This window comes from Miniopterus natalensis, chromosome 17, assembly GCF_054644295.1.
Source record: "Miniopterus natalensis isolate mMinNat1 chromosome 17, mMinNat1.hap1, whole genome shotgun sequence".
NCBI classification, from domain to species: Eukaryota; Metazoa; Chordata; class Mammalia; order Chiroptera; family Miniopteridae; genus Miniopterus; species Miniopterus natalensis.
Genome location: NC_142097.1, coordinates 32,916,486 through 32,933,124, shown reverse-complemented (window position 1 = coordinate 32,933,124; position 16,639 = coordinate 32,916,486). Strand labels below are relative to the sequence as shown.

At 40.2% G+C, this 16,639-nt stretch overlaps 2 protein-coding genes across 8 annotated transcripts in view; one reads left to right on the top strand and one right to left on the bottom strand.

Annotated features, from left to right (window-relative positions):
- Positions 1 to 16,639, bottom strand: part of ACACA (acetyl-CoA carboxylase alpha) — a 219,909-nt gene that overhangs the window by 191,229 nt on the left and 12,041 nt on the right. The window lies entirely within an intron of this gene.
- Positions 5,307 to 16,385, top strand: C17H17orf78 (chromosome 17 C17orf78 homolog). The gene is made up of 7 exons (XM_016210688.2): positions 5,307 to 5,364; positions 6,371 to 6,457; positions 6,946 to 7,191; positions 12,489 to 12,614; positions 14,448 to 14,572; positions 15,290 to 15,412; positions 16,311 to 16,385. Exons 1-7 carry the CDS (start codon positions 5,307 to 5,309, stop codon positions 16,383 to 16,385), a joined length of 840 nt encoding a protein of 279 aa, XP_016066174.2.

Here is a 16,639-nt window from a genome sequence, read left to right as displayed (position 1 = left end):
GCTGAAAATATTACTTCCCCTTTTCTCTCTGTGTCTCCCTCCATTTCCTACTAGTGTTCAGTACAAGAACAAAATAGCCTAAGGATGCTCACTTGGCTCAGGAATGATTGTGTTATTAAACCCACCACCCACCCCACCCAGAATCAATATTCCCAGGGTATCAGAGCAGGTGATCCGGAATGTAGGGATAATCTGAATCGTCTACCCTTACTTGGAGAAAGCAAGTAAATAGAAGCAACTGTGGCAGTCTGAGCTTCTGAGAATCAACCAAAGGGTTGGCACTCTGACGGTATGTATGGTTGTGCCACACTGAAAAGGCTCTTTGGCACCTTTGGGAAGGATGTGAGACAACACGAACTTTCATACTCTGCAGATAGGAGTGTAAATAAGGACAACCTCTTAGAAAACAGTTTGGCATTCATTAGTAAAGCTGAAGATACCCTGCATACCCTATAACCCAGCTTCCCTTTCTGGATTTATATTCTGGAGAAACTTTCAAATGTTCTCCAGGAACATTGTTCATTATGACCAAAAACTGAAAATAACTCAATGTCTCTCTGTAGTAGATTGAATAAATAAATATTGGTGCATTCATACAATTAAATATTATAAAGCAATGAGAACAAACTATTGCTACATGAAACAACAGGATGAATTTTGTAGAAACTTTCAGATGTTCCCCAGGAACATTGTTCATTATGATCAAAAACTGAAAATAACCCAATGTCTCTCAGCAGTAGATTGAATAAAGAAATATTGGTGCATTCATACAATTAGCAATGGGAACAAACTATTGCTACATGAAACAACAGGATGAATTTTGTAGACATAAAATTAAGCAAAAAAAGCCAGACACAAAAGAGTGTGTTTCCTGTTATATAAAGTTCAAAAATAGACAAAAGTCATTTGTGGTAGTAAAAATCTGAATAACTGTTACTCCTAATGAGGCTAGTGACTGGGAGAGGATATGAAGAAAGGTGTATCCATTTTGTGTTATGCATAATAAAAAGCTTACATCAAAACACATAGCATCTCCCTGGCCAGTGTGGCTCAGTTGGTTGGAGTGTCCTCCCAGGCACTAATCAGGTAAATACAAATTAAAACCACAATGAAATATCACCTCACACCTGTCAAAATAGCTGGCATCAATAAAGCAGCAAACAAGTGTTGGAGGGCATGTAGAGAAAAGGGAGCCCTCGTGCACTGCTGGTGGGGCTGTAAATTGGTGCAGCCACTGTGGAAAACAGTATGGAGTTCCCTCAAAAAATTAAAAATAGAGCTACCTTATGACCCAGCAATTCCACTTATGAGTATTTATATGAAGAAATCAGAAACACTAATTCAAAAAGAGATATGCACCCTACATTCACTGAAGCATTATTTACAATAGCCAAGATATGGAAGCAACCTTAGTGTCCATCTATAGATGACTGGATAAAGATAAGGTACACATATACAATGGGATACTACTCAGCCATAAAAAATAATGAAATCTCTTGCTCCCAAACATATGTCCTCATTTTGGATCAAATAAACTCATAAAATAAAATAAAAATAAAAAGAATGAAATCTTACCATTTGTGATGACATGGATGGACCCAGAAGGTATTATGCTAAGTGAAATAAGTAAGGCAGAGAAAGACAAATACCATATGATTTCACTTTTTTTAGATTCCATATGTGGAATCTAAAAAAACAAATAACAAACAAAATCAAAACAAACATAAATACATAGAACAAACTGGTAGTTAGAGGGAAAGAGGGTTGGGGGTCTGGGTGAGTAAGGTGAAAGGAATTAAGAAGCAGTAACCGCCAGTTATAAAAACAGTCCTGGGGATATAAAGTACAGCACAAAAAAATAATCAGTAATATCATAATAACGATCTATGGTGTCAGGTGGGTATTAGACTCATTCGGGCAATCACTTCATAAGGTATATAAATATCTAATCACTATGTAGTACACCTAAAACTAATATAATATTGTATGTCAACTGTAATTGGAAAATAAATTTAACAAATAATACAGAGAGTATACTCCATCCATTTATATAAATTCAAAAGCATGCAAGATTTATTAAAATATTTAGTGATATATATACAGATAGTTCACTACTTTTAAAAAGCCTGGGAAAATAATGATTGGGAGGAAGGAAAGGAGTGTGACCAGAAGGACAGACATACAAAGAGCTTCTAAGATACTGGCAATGTTCGATTTCTTCCTTTTGGTGATGGTTATATGTTCACATTATTATTATTGTTGTTGCTGTTATTGTTATTATTTAAAATATACTATGTTCTATATACTCTTCTACATGTATGCTATATTCCACAATAAAATAATTTTAAATAAATATATAAAAAGCATACACCCTTAAAAGAAAGAGTATCAGAATACGGCATCGAGATAATAATTTTAGAGCTGAAGAGGCCTTTAAAACCATCTTGTCCAACCATCTCATTAAAGAGAAGTCAAATGACTTACTCAAAGTGACTCAGTCTAATCTAGAAGCTAGGTAAGCCTCCTGGCTTCTTGTCAAGTGCTCCTCCCACAAACCCACCCTGATTCATTTAGTCAGTCCCAGTTTCCTAATATCTTCCAGTGTCACATCTCTCATCCGCACACATCATAAGACTCACCTATGTTATAGCTTTTTTTCCTTCCTAAATTTGTAATTTTTGTTGTAGGTAAAGGAGATTAGGTAAGCTATCCTCTCCTCCACAGATATTCCAAACACTTAGAAAACCAGTCAAAATATCTAGTAGAGAAACAGTCTGGGTCCATTCCTCTACTGATAGTTATTGTGACTTGTTAATATAGCTCTCCCACCATATAACCGCTCTAATATGCAGGCTGACTTTTGGGCCTCCGAGACACAAGAAGAAGGGAAGGTTCTGAGAGTTGATAAAAGTAAACATTTGTCCTTAATCTTCGTCCAAGCACAAGGTCTCTTTAGGGAAGAGTGAACTCTTCTGCCACCTTGTGACACAGAATGAGAACAGCAAGCCCTCAGATCCTTTCCTACCACCACTCCAGGTGGCAGCATTGTAACATGGCATCTAGGAACTAATCCACAGAAAATCTGAAATAAAGTGACAGGGGAAAGTGTCTGATACTATAAGGAAGCAGAGAACCATGTAATCATGTTAAAGAAATAGTAAGCAAAAACCAATCAGGCAACTGTAGCAGCGAGAAAAGAATGAGACAGTGCTGCTCTGGACCAGTGAAGATTTGAGGTACTTATGTTCCCTCTACTCAGCTGGCCTCACTTCTCTGCTCCCTTCCATAGCAAAATGTCTTGCAAAGATTACATACACACCTTCACCTCCAACTGCCTCTCAGCCCTCTCTGCCCTCTCCTACTTCCAGCACTCTGCTGAAACTGTTCTCACAGGACTGTCAAATACAGTGGACAGTCTGTTCTCATCATTCACACCTCTCAGCACCTGACCAGCTGGTCATTTCTTCCTTGGAATACTCTCCTCTCTTGGCTTCTATGACACCCACTCTCTTGGTTTTCTTAGCTCACATTTCACCTCCTCATGGAAGTCTTCCCTGACCACCCTCCTTAAAGTGGCTTCTGTCAGTAATCCTTTGCCTCATCGTTGTTGCTTCACAACAATCACAATCTCTGATTACCTCATATATGTACTTGTATTTCATTATTAGCCCTTTGCACTATTTTCTTTTTCACCAGGCTTGTTGTCTGCTTCCCATATTTTCATGTGAACAAAGACTTGGCCTTGTGCTCACTGCTGGAATAGGTCTGACCCACAGTAGGCCCACAGTAAATACTTGCTAAATGAAAGGCACTGTGGCTGAAATGTTCACCCCTCCCTCTCCTCTGTCCCCATTCCAGGTAACATGTTGTCCTTTGGTGACATCTCTTTCCTTTTTGTTTTCCAAGAGTTCCCCTGATGCTCAATTTAGCCAGATTCAACCTGGATTAAAATGTCAGGCAACAGGGTAACATTTAAATCATGATTTGACTCAGATCTCATGAACTCCCTCATGGAATGTCCCTACTCATCATTATCAATCAGAGTGTCAGCCTCTAGAACCTTCATTCACATAGCCAACCCTATGTTGGCTTCAATGGAGTACATTTAGTGGGTAGAAAGACTATAGAGGCTCTGGGCTTGGGCAGAGGATCTGAGTAGATCTTCATTTCTGCTTTATGATCCACCTAGATATGCTATCACAAAGTCTACAGAGTATTACTAAAATGTGCATTTTTAAAAAAATCTTCAACAGTTATCTGTCTAGGAAAACCTTACCAAACTTCAGGCAATATCATTCATCTAGGGTTGGGGTGGGGAACCTTTTTTCTGCCAAGGGCCATTTGGATATTTATAACATAATTCTCGGGCCATACAAAATTATCAACTTAAAAATTAGCCTGCTATATTTGGTCTAACATTTAATTAACTCACCGATAATGTGATGGGTGGAACTGCGGCTGCGTTGTAAGGGCCAGACCAAACAATTTCGTGGGCCATATGTGGCCCGTGGGCCGGATGTTCCCCACCCCTGATCTAGGGTATTTAGCTCTTCCTCACACCCTCTCAGTCCAATAGTCATGGAAAGGTGGTCTACCTATACTCACTTCACTGTTCAGGAGTGTGAAAATGTACAGAACTAGAGAGGTACGTCTGTGCTAATGTAAGTCTATGTGTGTAACTGTGAATGAATTCTAGAGATAATTTGGTCGGAACATTTACAGAGGAAAAAATTGAGATGAGGAGAAATCAGGCAATTTTCTCGAGATGACAGTTAATAATAATAGCCTGTATTAGAACCCAGTTCTCTTAATTCCTAGTCAGTGCTTTCTCCAGTGTAACCCACTGACTTACTCAGTCCCAGTTTCCTGCTCTACTCTAGAAATCACTTTCCTTAATAGAAATCTCTTTCTCTCTTTATGTTGGTGTGTAAGTCTGTGTGCCTGTGCCAGTGAGCATTATTGAATGTCTACGTGTCTACCTGCAAGTATTTATAAAGCATATCACTGGGCGTTTATGCCCTTTCTCCTAGGGAAACCTCTAGGTAATTACCGTTTCTTATGTTGGCACAGCAGTGGTCAAGGAAGACCTTCTGAGTCAATGGTTAACAAGCAGACTTGGTCCTCTCTCCAATCAGCTCTATTCCTGGGTCTTCAGGAAATGGGGCAAAATAATTAGGGTGGAACCAGACTCTCCCAGGGTCAAACTTGGTTCCAGGGCAGTGAAAACACCTAGAGACAAAGCTATAAGGGACAGTGACAGATTAAGCAGCATACTCTCTCTGCAAGGAGCATGTACTCAAGCTGACATGGATACCATCTTGGTTTTCAGCCTAATCATTACATCCTATGATGCCAACAAGAAAGGTAAGTGCTTCTCTAGCCTAATAACCTGGAAAATACAAAGAGAGGCCTAGAAAATGTTTGGGGTCTATTCCAGCAGATAGAGATATAGCCAGTACTCAGTAGGCAATGCTTTCCAGTCATCCTATACATCCTCTTGCAGGACTGCAACTTACTCAACTCAGAGAGATAGTTGTGTTTCATGGCGAGAAGTCTTCAGAGAATGTGATGCATTCTTCTGTCCTGTTCATGTAACTAACATTCAGAGTCCTTCCATTGTTACATGGTTTTCTTTCCTGGAGGGTGCTGTCACAGTTTTAGTATTATCACCACCTAAGCCCCCAAATTCATAGCCCCTTGTAAGATGTTGTCTTCCATTCTAAAGTGTTACATCCAAATACGTGGGGAGGCTCTTGGGAGAGGAGATATGAAAAGAGTGGTGTGTAGGTGAAATGGCACCATTTTCTGCTCTTTGATAACTTAAGACATGATTTTTCAAAGCGTCCTAAACATTTCATCTCTATAACCAGCACACCAGAGTTAAGGCCAAACAGTAGAATGTGCAGCAGTAACAAATTTAGCAAATAAAGAAAACTCACAATACCCTGTGAGTTATGTGCCAAAAAGCATAAATAACTATGACCTATGGTTCCATGGAAAACTGGAAAGATACCTTGTCCAAGGTTACACTTATACTTTCAAAAGTTTTAAAACAAGAAGGCAGATGGAACAGGAAGGAGAAGAGAGAATAATCAGTGTTTGAAGGAAAAGGTTAGTTAGTCTTTCATTAACTTCACTTAACTCCATTTTACCTCTTTTTCCCCTAAGGATAACAGGTTGGTATACACTTTTCTATATACTACTCTAACTTCTCCTTGTATACACTTTAAAGTCTTTGAGGGGAGTTTTTATCTTACCAATTGCAAGTTTGATGAGAAGGAACTGCATTCTTTTGTGTCTCCCTCTCCAGTGCCTGGAATTCTAAACAGTAAATACCCAGTAAATCCTGACTTTTTTTTTTAACTTCCAGAATTCAGAGATAGCAGTTGCCAAGTGGAACAGCTCCCTGGGCTCTTTCCAAAGGGTGTGAGAAGCATCAAGGATGTGCTAATGCCAGGTACAGAATGAGCTCTCCCTTCCTGAAAAAAAATCACTTTGCCATTCCAGAAAATTTTTACTTTTAAAAGATGCCTGTCTCCCCCATTCCTAGACAGATCTCAAATACCCTATTTTAAAGATATATATTCCCCCCAAGAGGCTTTCTGGAAACCAATTTTTGAATTAACTGTTATCACCTAAGGCGTGGCTATATAAATCAGAAGGGGTGGAGAAAGAAGGAGGCAGCACTCAACCCTCTCGGCATGAGAGAAGACCATCTAAGAGCATTTATCTGGGCTGAATTTACTGCTGTCACCTATCTTCAAGGGACCATGGCAGGAAGGAAGAAAGGCAGGGTTGTATATTAAGTACCATACATGCTGAGGAAGAAATTAACCTAAAAAGAGAAGAAAGTACAGCAGTGGAATTTAAAGAGTCAATAAAGTAGTTTGGCCATTCAGATTAAGAACCAGGTTCCTTTATTCTCTCTGGCTTTTCTCTTTCCAGAAGCTCAGGCAGAAGCCAGCAGGTCCACCTTCATCCAAAATCTGACCGTGGCTACCCTGCAGTGCCTTGGCTCTGGGAGTGAAGTAAAAGTGAACCTTGTATATTCAGAGAAAAGGCCAAAGGTCAAGCATGCGCTAAAGAACCTGAGAGTCATTGCTGCTCCCCACAGAAACAACACTGCTTTCCCAAGCTGTCACCTAACCCCCACATCCAAGTTTCATAATGGTTCTCTTCTAACTGGCAAAGGTGAGATTGGAAAATGAGATGGAGGTAGGCATGACTTTTACTTGATACCCCTGAACGCAGGTAGAGCAAGTAGCAGCTAGAGCCTGGAGAAAATGGACTATCCTCTCCTCGGACAAATCTATGTCCTCTCTGAGACTCAGTTTTCTAATCTCTAAGGGCCCTTCTAGTCCTGATATGCTGCAATTTCCGCATGATCTCCATTTCTGATGGGTCGTCTTTGACAACGGTTATTTGATTTTCTTTGACTGCACATGGTAAAATATTCAAATAACACAGTTCTACTGTGAAAAGTAAATCTCCCCTGTACTCCACTCTCTCAGTCATCCAGTACTCTATCCCTGAGGGAACCACTATTAACAACTTACTGAGTTTTCTTCCAGAGACACTCTAAGTATATATGAATGTATATATTTTAAAAACACAAATGGTAGCATACCATACACACTATTCAGTACCTTGCTTTTTTTGACTTAATGTATTTTATAGGTTGTTCCATATCAATATGTATAAATTTGTCTCACTCCTTGTAACAGTTGTACAGTATTACATTTTATGGCTGTACTATCACCAGTTCCCTATGGATGGATATTTGGGTTGTTTCCAATCTTTGCAAATACAAACAATGCTGCAAGCAATGACCTTATACATTCTTCTTTGTGTACCTGCAATTCATCAATAAGATAAATTCCAAGAAGCAGGACTGCTGCACCCAAAGTTTAATAGATATTGCTAAATTACCCTCCACAGCGGTTGTTCAGTTTTTCACTCCCACCCACACTGAAGATGCCTGTTCCCCCCCCCCAGTTGCTGAGCAATGGCTCTTGACCTCAGCCTTAAGTTTCTCTGCTTCTGTCCTTCCTTCTCTCGCCCATTCTTTCTGTTAAGTAGTTTATGATCAATAAATTGGTATTAGCAGTTCTACCTTGCATACAGGCAATTCCCTAGATGCTTCTGCTGCACTGCTGGAAAAATGGAATAAAACTTGACACTTTTAGAAAAAGTGGTGGTTCACAAGTAGAATAATAGGGAAAAAACTTTTAAAACTACAATCTGTTTAGAGGACTGGAGACTGGGAAATAAGTGGATAGTTTCTTGGGATGTGGCCCAGGTATAGTAAATTATATATCCTCACATGACATGAATGTTTTCACTTCTTTATTATACTTTCTAAAATTCACATGGTGATAGTTTTTGTGTGTGTGGCGGGGCGGGGGGACTCTTAAAAACTTAAAAGCCTCTGTCCTGGCCGGTTTAGCTCAGTGATTAGAGAGTTGGCCTGGGGACTGAAGGGTCCTGGGTTTGATTCCAGCCAAAGGCACGTACCTAGGTTGCAGGCTCAACCCCCAGCCCCAGTCAGGGCAAGTGCAGGAGGAAGCAATCAATGTGTCTCTCTCACATCAATGTTTCTCTCTTTCTCTCTCTCTCCCTCTCTCTCTCCCTTCCACTCTCTGAAAAGCTCTCTCTGAAAAGCAATGGGAAGAATATGCTTGGGTGATGATTAAAACAAACAAACAAACGAAAACCTTAAAAGCCTCTGACAGTATTTGGGAGCTTTCCGTCACTCAATGTTAGTGGAACTAGATTTACATTGTCCTAACTTGTGACACCCACCCCTTGAGTCAATTGTAGGTGTGACGGACAACAGTGAACTTAAGTCATTTTAGAGTCTAGAGCACTTTGTACAGGATGAATCTTTCTTGGATATAGTGCTATGCAGTCCTGAACTCAGAGCAATTAAGGACAGTAGCTCTTAGAGATTTGGGACAAGGAAAACTTGGAGATTAAGGGGGAAGAGAGGTGCCAAAGATCAACTTGACCTAATTCAGTAATTTGCTTTGGGTTACCCTAGAATCCAGGGACGGAGGAAGAGTTTAAGCCAGCGATTTTCAATGGGAGTGCTGCAAGAATTTATAAATCATGTAGTACCTGATTATTTAGTCAGGGGCACTGACCTCTTTTCCCTTAGATTGTCAAATTAAAAAATGACAACAGTCAACACAATAGCAGCCATCCAGCCTGGCCAGGTGTGGCTCAGAGGTTGAGTGTCGACCTAGGATCCAGGAGATTGGGGTTCGATTCCCGGTCAGGGCACATGCCTGGGTTGCAGGCTTGATCCCCAGTCGGGGGCATGCAGGAGGCAGTCGATCAATGACTCTCTCATCAATGATGTTTCTCTCTCTCTCTCTCCCTCCTTTCCTCTCTCAGAAATCATTTTTTTTTTTTTTAAATAGCCATCTGGTGTGAATGAATCAAAATTATACCTATTTTTTGTCAGATCAGCAAAAAAAGCCTTTTTGGTGTGCTGCAGAATTTTAATAATTAGTTTGCCATGAGATGGAAAAGGCTGAAAATCGCTGGTTTAATACCCTGTACTATTTGAGCTGTGCAAAGAGATTAAATGGATGTTTGTAGGTTACTTTGGGGACCTGATTACATCAGTCAAGATACATTTCTATGGAACAATGATGAATTGCAAACAACCAATTTATGAGTGGACTTTTGAAATATTGTCCCATTTATAAATTTGAAACTGCCTGTTCTGGACTTAAACTTACACTGAGTACTAGGAGGTGACAGACTCCAAGTAGGGTAGAAATAAAAATTAGGTAAATGGTCAAATTTATAAGGTCATAAAGAAATGCTCATTATAGGTGACATCAGTCTACACAGGAGGATGTCCCAGAAACAGAAGATAGTTCCTGGAAATGTTCCCAGAGCAAAGTAGGAATGTGAAATTACAAGGATAAAATGTACTGCAGCACAGTCGGTCATCAGAAGATGTGAGTCGACATGCAATGTAGGAAAACGTAAGATGGAGACTACTGGTTACTGTTTATGGAATTTGGCCAAGGACAAGATCCTCTATTATAAATACTGTGTAATTTCTCATGAAAGAGGACTTACAGGACTTGATCACTTCTGATAAGATTTACACCATCTAGTTCCTATTGCTTAGATTGTACAGGGCGCCCCCCCAAAAAATGTATACACACTTTAACAGCTGATAGCTCAATTTTGAAAATGAAATGTATTTTAATAAACACTGTTTTTATAATTATTCAAAGTGTGTGTATACATTTTCGGGGGGACACCCTATATATTAATCAAGAAGCTTTCAATGATGCGTTAGGTTTCACAAGAACCCTTACATTTAGAAAGAGAAAAACATCCTATCTGATCCACTTGACAGACACATTCTCCTACGTAAATGTTTTTAATGTCACTTTAGTATATAGATTAGGCTCTTTGGAATTTGTTTGGTGTGAACTAATTCCTATGGTCTGTTTACTCCTTGTGAAACTGTGGGGATAGGAGAAATATTACACAAATGTTTATTCTGATATTAATGATCACCTTTGACAAGTTACTTAATCTCTCCAGTGCTCAGTTTCTATAGCTACAAATGAGGGATTTGACCAGATGGTCTAATTTCTACATATGTAAAGCAGAGGTTTGGTTCCAAAGTACAGAGGTTTGGTTCCGAAGCAGTATATAAGGCTTCTCAAATAGCCCTTTCACCTGCTAATATTATTACAGAATAATCTCTAAAACAGACTTCCATTTAAATATAATACACCTAATGCTCCCTATTTAAAATAAATTATTTTGTAATAAAGCAAAGCATCATCTCCTAAACTATCCATTTCATAAATCTGGATTTTTGTTTATCTTCTTGAAGTGGGGTATTCTTGCTGAAACATCCTTAGCCAAAGAAAAGCTAATATTGCAATTCCATCATCACTGGGAATGCAGAGCTGTGTTTACAAACGTGCTCCACCTTAATGCTCAGTTACCTAGCAGATGAGATCAAAAAGAGATGGATGGACATTAATTCAGAAACTAGGCAGAAATGAAAAGACATTGACAGATGAAGCCTATTAACATTGATGAGAGAAAAACTGATTTCCACTAGGGCCACTGTCTGTGTGGTTTGCATGCTCTCTCCAGTCAGCATGGGTTTTCCCCCATATTCTGGTTTCTTCTCACATCCCAAAGACATGCACGTTAGGTGAACTGGTGTGTCTACACTGCTCTGGTCTGAGTGTGGGTGGGTGTGAGTGTGCCCTGCAATGGAAGGGCTTCCTGCCCAGGGCTGGTCCCCATCTTGTACCCCAAGTTGCTGGGATAGGCTCCAGCCACTCTCGACTCTGAACTAGAATAAGCAGGTTAGAAAAGAATTATCTTGCTTGTTTTTATTAACTTTATTAAATGTATGTATAGCTCATATTATTTCAAAGTTTAATATTAGAAGTGTTTGGGGTCTTTAGAAGTTTGGTGATGTTTTTGTGACCAGAAATATGCCATAGGAACTTAACTCTTGTTTATATCAATCAGCCTATGGTAAAATCGATTTTGTTATATGTCATTTTGCCTTAAAGTCACAGTTTCCAAGAGCCTAGCAACAACATTAGTGAGGACTCACTATGCTTTCCCAGGCATCTGCTTGGCTATTCCCCTCACCTCCTTTAAGTCTTGGCCCAATTCCCGCCTTCTCAGTGAAACCAGCCTATACTGTATGTTTCCAAACCACTGCCCACCCACACTCCAGACTGCTTCCTTACCTTCCTCTACTTTTTTTTTTTTTTTTTTTGGTAGCCTTTATCCCTTTCTAACATACCATAAAATTTACTGTACTAACTGTGGTCTGCTTCCACCTACCCCCCTCAACCCTTCCTCCCCTTTAATTGTCCCCTTGATAGAATGTATCCAACTGATATATCCAAAGTACTGGAGCAGTCCCTGGCACATAATAGATATTCATTTTTAATTATTTGCTGAATGAATGAAATTGAGGAGTGCATGTAGCTGGGTGGTCTTCCCTTCTTCCAGCTCCCTTTGCTTTCCCCAGGCCCTCTCAGAATAGTTGACTTAGACTCCACCAGACAGACTTGCAGCAGTCATTAAGGCAAATTACGATATTTCATCTTCTTCCTTGGACTTTGGAGTCACCTTTTTTAAAGACGGAAACTTTGAACAGTGTTACGCCCTCCACCTTATTATTATTATGGCCTTAAGAATGATAAGCAAACAAGATATGGTCTACTCCTCCATTCTGATCCTACATTAGTCAAAGGCCTCAAAGGGATTTTAATCCATATCTCTTAATAGTATCTCTAGGTTCTTTTACCCTTGGCATTATTTGGTGCTCACACCCTAAACCTATGGACAGGTCAATGAGGCCATAGTGAGAAGTTAAATATCACCTGGGTAGAGGTAGGTTTTTTTTGTCAGGTAAAATCAAAGGCAGGGTAAAGTTTTCTCAGTTGTCCTTTAATTATTTCTTTCTTGTTTTATAGCTTTTTTACCAGGGATCTTCCAATGTAAGGTCTATCCAGTGATGGTGGCTTCGTCAGAGATTTTTCGCACCACTACCACCTCCATAACTCCAGCGAATAAAAAAGGAGAGATAACTACAAGTATTGGTGATTTTTCTAGCACTTTGAAACAAGGTACAGAATATGTAGGGGTGAGACAAGAACAGAAAGAAAAACATTGTTAGCTCCAACATTAGTCTGAGTCTCCTAGGATTTTCCTGAAAGTTGAGAAGTTACACAGAGTTTACATTAGAAAATCGCTCCATTTCTTATGGAAAACATAGGTTTCTCTATAAAGAAGATCCCAGAAATGTTTGTAGTTTTACACTATAGTCACGCGTTGCATAACGTCATTTTGGTCAATAATGGACCTACCATATATACAACAGTGGTCTCATAAGAGTATAATGGAGCTGAAAATTTCCTATTGTCACATTGTAACATCATAAGGTAGTGCATTACTCACCTTTGTGGTGTTGCTGGTGTAAACAAACCTACTACACTGCCAGACATATAAAAGTAGAGCACATACAATTATGTACAGTAGATAATACTTGATAATAATAAATGCCTATGTTACTGCTTTATGTATTTATTATACTTTTTATCGTTATCTTAGTGTACTCTATTTATAAAAAAAGTTTGCTGTAAAACAGTATGCCCTGTTAAGCCAGCAGCAGCCTCATACATCCCATGTTTGCTGTGTCTCTTGACTATATCATTTTCTCATGTGCTTGATTTAATCTCAGATTGTTTTATAAATTGTGTGTAGCCTAAGTGTACAGTGTTTATAAAGTCTACAGTAGTGTACAGTAATGTCCTAGGCTTTCACATTCACTCACTACTCACTCACTGACTCACCCAGAGCAACTTCCAGTCCTGCAAGCTCCATTCATGGTAAGTGTCCTACACAGATGTACCACTTTTTATCTTTTGCAGTGTATTTTTACTATACCTTTTCTATGTCTAGATACACAAATACCAATGTGTTACAATTGCCTATAGTATTCAGTACAGTAACATGCTATATAGGAGCAATATGCTATAACATATAGCTTAGGTGTATAGTAGCTATACCATCTAGGTTAGTATAAATGCACTCTATCATTTTCACTCAATGATGGAATTGTCTAATGATGCATTTCTTGTGATGTATCCCCATTGTTAAGGGGCACATGACTGTGTTAGTAATGCTTTACGTCCACATAAGTGAGCTCTTCTTATAGCCAGATTTGGGGACAGACTAAAAGTATTCATGTGGTAGGTAATTCAAGCCATTGCAGATATAGATAGATGACATTTACACACTAAGCAACCATTGCAGTGATGACAACAACCGAGTGCATGTTTTGTGTGCGCTGTTTTTAGAAACAGCCTTTCCTAAACTGTCCTGGACTCAAATTCTGTAATATTCTAGTTTGGGCTACATCCTAGTTCCTACCAGGAGAAAAATAAATATGAGACTAGTAATAACAAGATGCATATTAAGCCATTTGTCCCTAAATTTGGCTTATGAGCCAGAAGTAATTCACCTTTGTTCCTCCTATGCCCCACTAAAGCCACAAGGAGCACAGGAGGTGCTTTTCTAGGTAGAGAGCTTGAGAGGGCTGCTGATGGAAGATGAGTTTAGAAGCCCTTGTGCACCCCTACCCCTTTTCCTTCCAAGGGGGCAGTGTAGGAATCGGTCATACCTGATCATGGAAAACTCCAAATCTCAGGGAAGGTGACTCACTGGGAAGAGGCTGCAAAGGAGTTTAGAGCAGAGCCCGTGGTGCCCACCCCACTCCTGTCTCTACGTCTGAACTGGAAATTCGGCCTCTGCCTCTGAATCAAGCTGGACCCCTCCTAGTCATGTGAGCCAGGAGAACTTCGAATCAGAGGGTCAATCTCTTCCCTCTCTCAAATTCTCTTTCTCCCTCTTGTATTCCTCTCTCCTTTTAGACACAGATGAAAACCTAGAGAAGAGGAAGAAATGGAGCACTGTGGTCAAATTTCTGATTGCTATCACTCTGTTGCTCAGTGCAATTGCCATTACAGTGTTTGTCATTTTTGGAGTCCCATGTCCTGTAAGTTTGCTGATATACTGGGTCCTTGGGCTTGATCTATAAAAATCTCCTTTTCCAGAGGCAGGTTGGCATAATTAGAAAAGCAAAGCCCAGCCAGGTGTGGCTCAGTGATTGAGTGTCGACCTAGGATCCAGACGATTGGGATTCGATTCCCGGTCAGGAAACATGTCCGGGTTGCGGGCTCGATCCCCAGTGGGGGACGTGCAGGAGGCAGCTGATCAATGACTCATCATTGATGTTTCTATCTCTCTCTCTTTCCCTCTCTCTGAAATCAATAAAGACATATTTATAATAAAAAACAAAAACAAAACAACAAACCTTGAAAAAAAGAAAAAGCACAGACTCTGGAGTTTGGACAGACCTGCCACTCACACTCACTAGCTGAGTGGCTTTGAGAAAGTTGCTGGACTTGTCCAACCTCAGTTACCTCATCTTTAAAATGGGACTAATGATATTTGCCTCTTACAGTGGTTATGAAGGTTAACTGAGATCCTGTATTATAGGTGGTCCTATAGCTGGCACATAGGAGGTCCTTGCTAAATGCGAGTTCCTTTCCTCTGCTGTACTTGTATATTCTCTAGGGAGGACAGAGCCAACAGGACAGAATATTTTCTTTAGAAGAGATGATTTTCTTTAAGTGGCCTAACATGAGGTTTAGAAGATAATGAAATGCGTACCAACGACCTGAAGTTAATACCAGTCATTTTCTCCCCTCAGTGTCAATGCCTGAGAGCCAGAGAGCTATGCCAGTGCCGGGGACTGTGGAAAAGGCAAAGGACGGGAGGTCAGCAACCTGAGGCAGCCGAATCCCAGCCTGACTCTCAGCCAGTGAAGGAAAGTGTTCTCTCTATGGCCTGTGTCATTTGCCTGGAGAAAATGGGGCTAACATATAAGTGCTGGGACATAGGAAGCTGCTTTGGTTATGAAGCAAATGTGGGTAATTGTTTTATGTGTTGGGAAATAGGCAGGTATTGGTTGGTACTGCTGTTCTCTTAACGTCAGCCCAGCCAGAACACAGTGAAAATACAGATTTCTGGGCCCCAGATATAATGAATCAGAATGAATCAGGAACTTTTAACATGCTCCCTAAGTAAAGGTGAATTTACTGTAAAATTAATGAAGCTTAGCTTCAGGAACCATGGGACCTTATATACAATTTTGCATTTTTAAAATTTGTATTCTTTTTCTTTAAAAATGCTCCCCCAAAACTATTAGAGCTTCAGAGCCCACAACTATGTATCCATCCCTGCCCCTAGGTAACTCTTACATAGGCCAAAGTTTAGGAGCCACTACACTTGAACACAGTTTGATATTTGGCAACACAGCTCCTTTCCTCCCTACACTTAGGTTTCCTGATAGGATTATAAATTCATCTTGCCCTTTGGTGTCTAAAACAGACACTGGTTCAGTACACTTGCTTTAAATCCCGTTTCCCCACGAGGAGAGGACTCAGCCTTTGAAGACTGGCAACTGATGGGTGCCTTCTCCTCAACACCTGCAAGACCCACTACGGCAAACAGACAAGGTCCAAAGAATTGTAGGTTGCACACTGAGTGCACCGTGCTGATACGTTCCCTGTGTAAGCAAAGTAACTTTTCCTAGAAGTACTGGGAAACAAACAGGCAAAATGATGTGTACTCGGAATTATGCCGGGTTTTGTACTTAGCTCTCTCTTTGATGGTACATAAACACCTATTTGCATCCTTCTTTATCTTTCCTATTTCCTTTCAATCTCCAGGTTGGAGAAAATGCTCCCAACGCAAGCTCAAAGCAAATTGCCGGGATCACTGTTCTCCACCAGACATACTTCTGAAAAGTTCTGCTCTGCTTCACATACCGCGTGGCGGGTACGACGCTGCCCTCTCCCTGTTATTAATCACGATGGGCAGATTCTTGCGAGTTCTACACTCACATCTTCAGCAGGAACATTACAATCGAACAGTAATGCCAGGTAGAGCCTGGGCTTAGCAATCAGTTACCCTCATGCCACTGGTGCTGAGTCACAAGTCTCTGAGATTCGCTTTGTACTTCCACAAAAAATGGGTATCTTCTCATCCCGTCTAATGA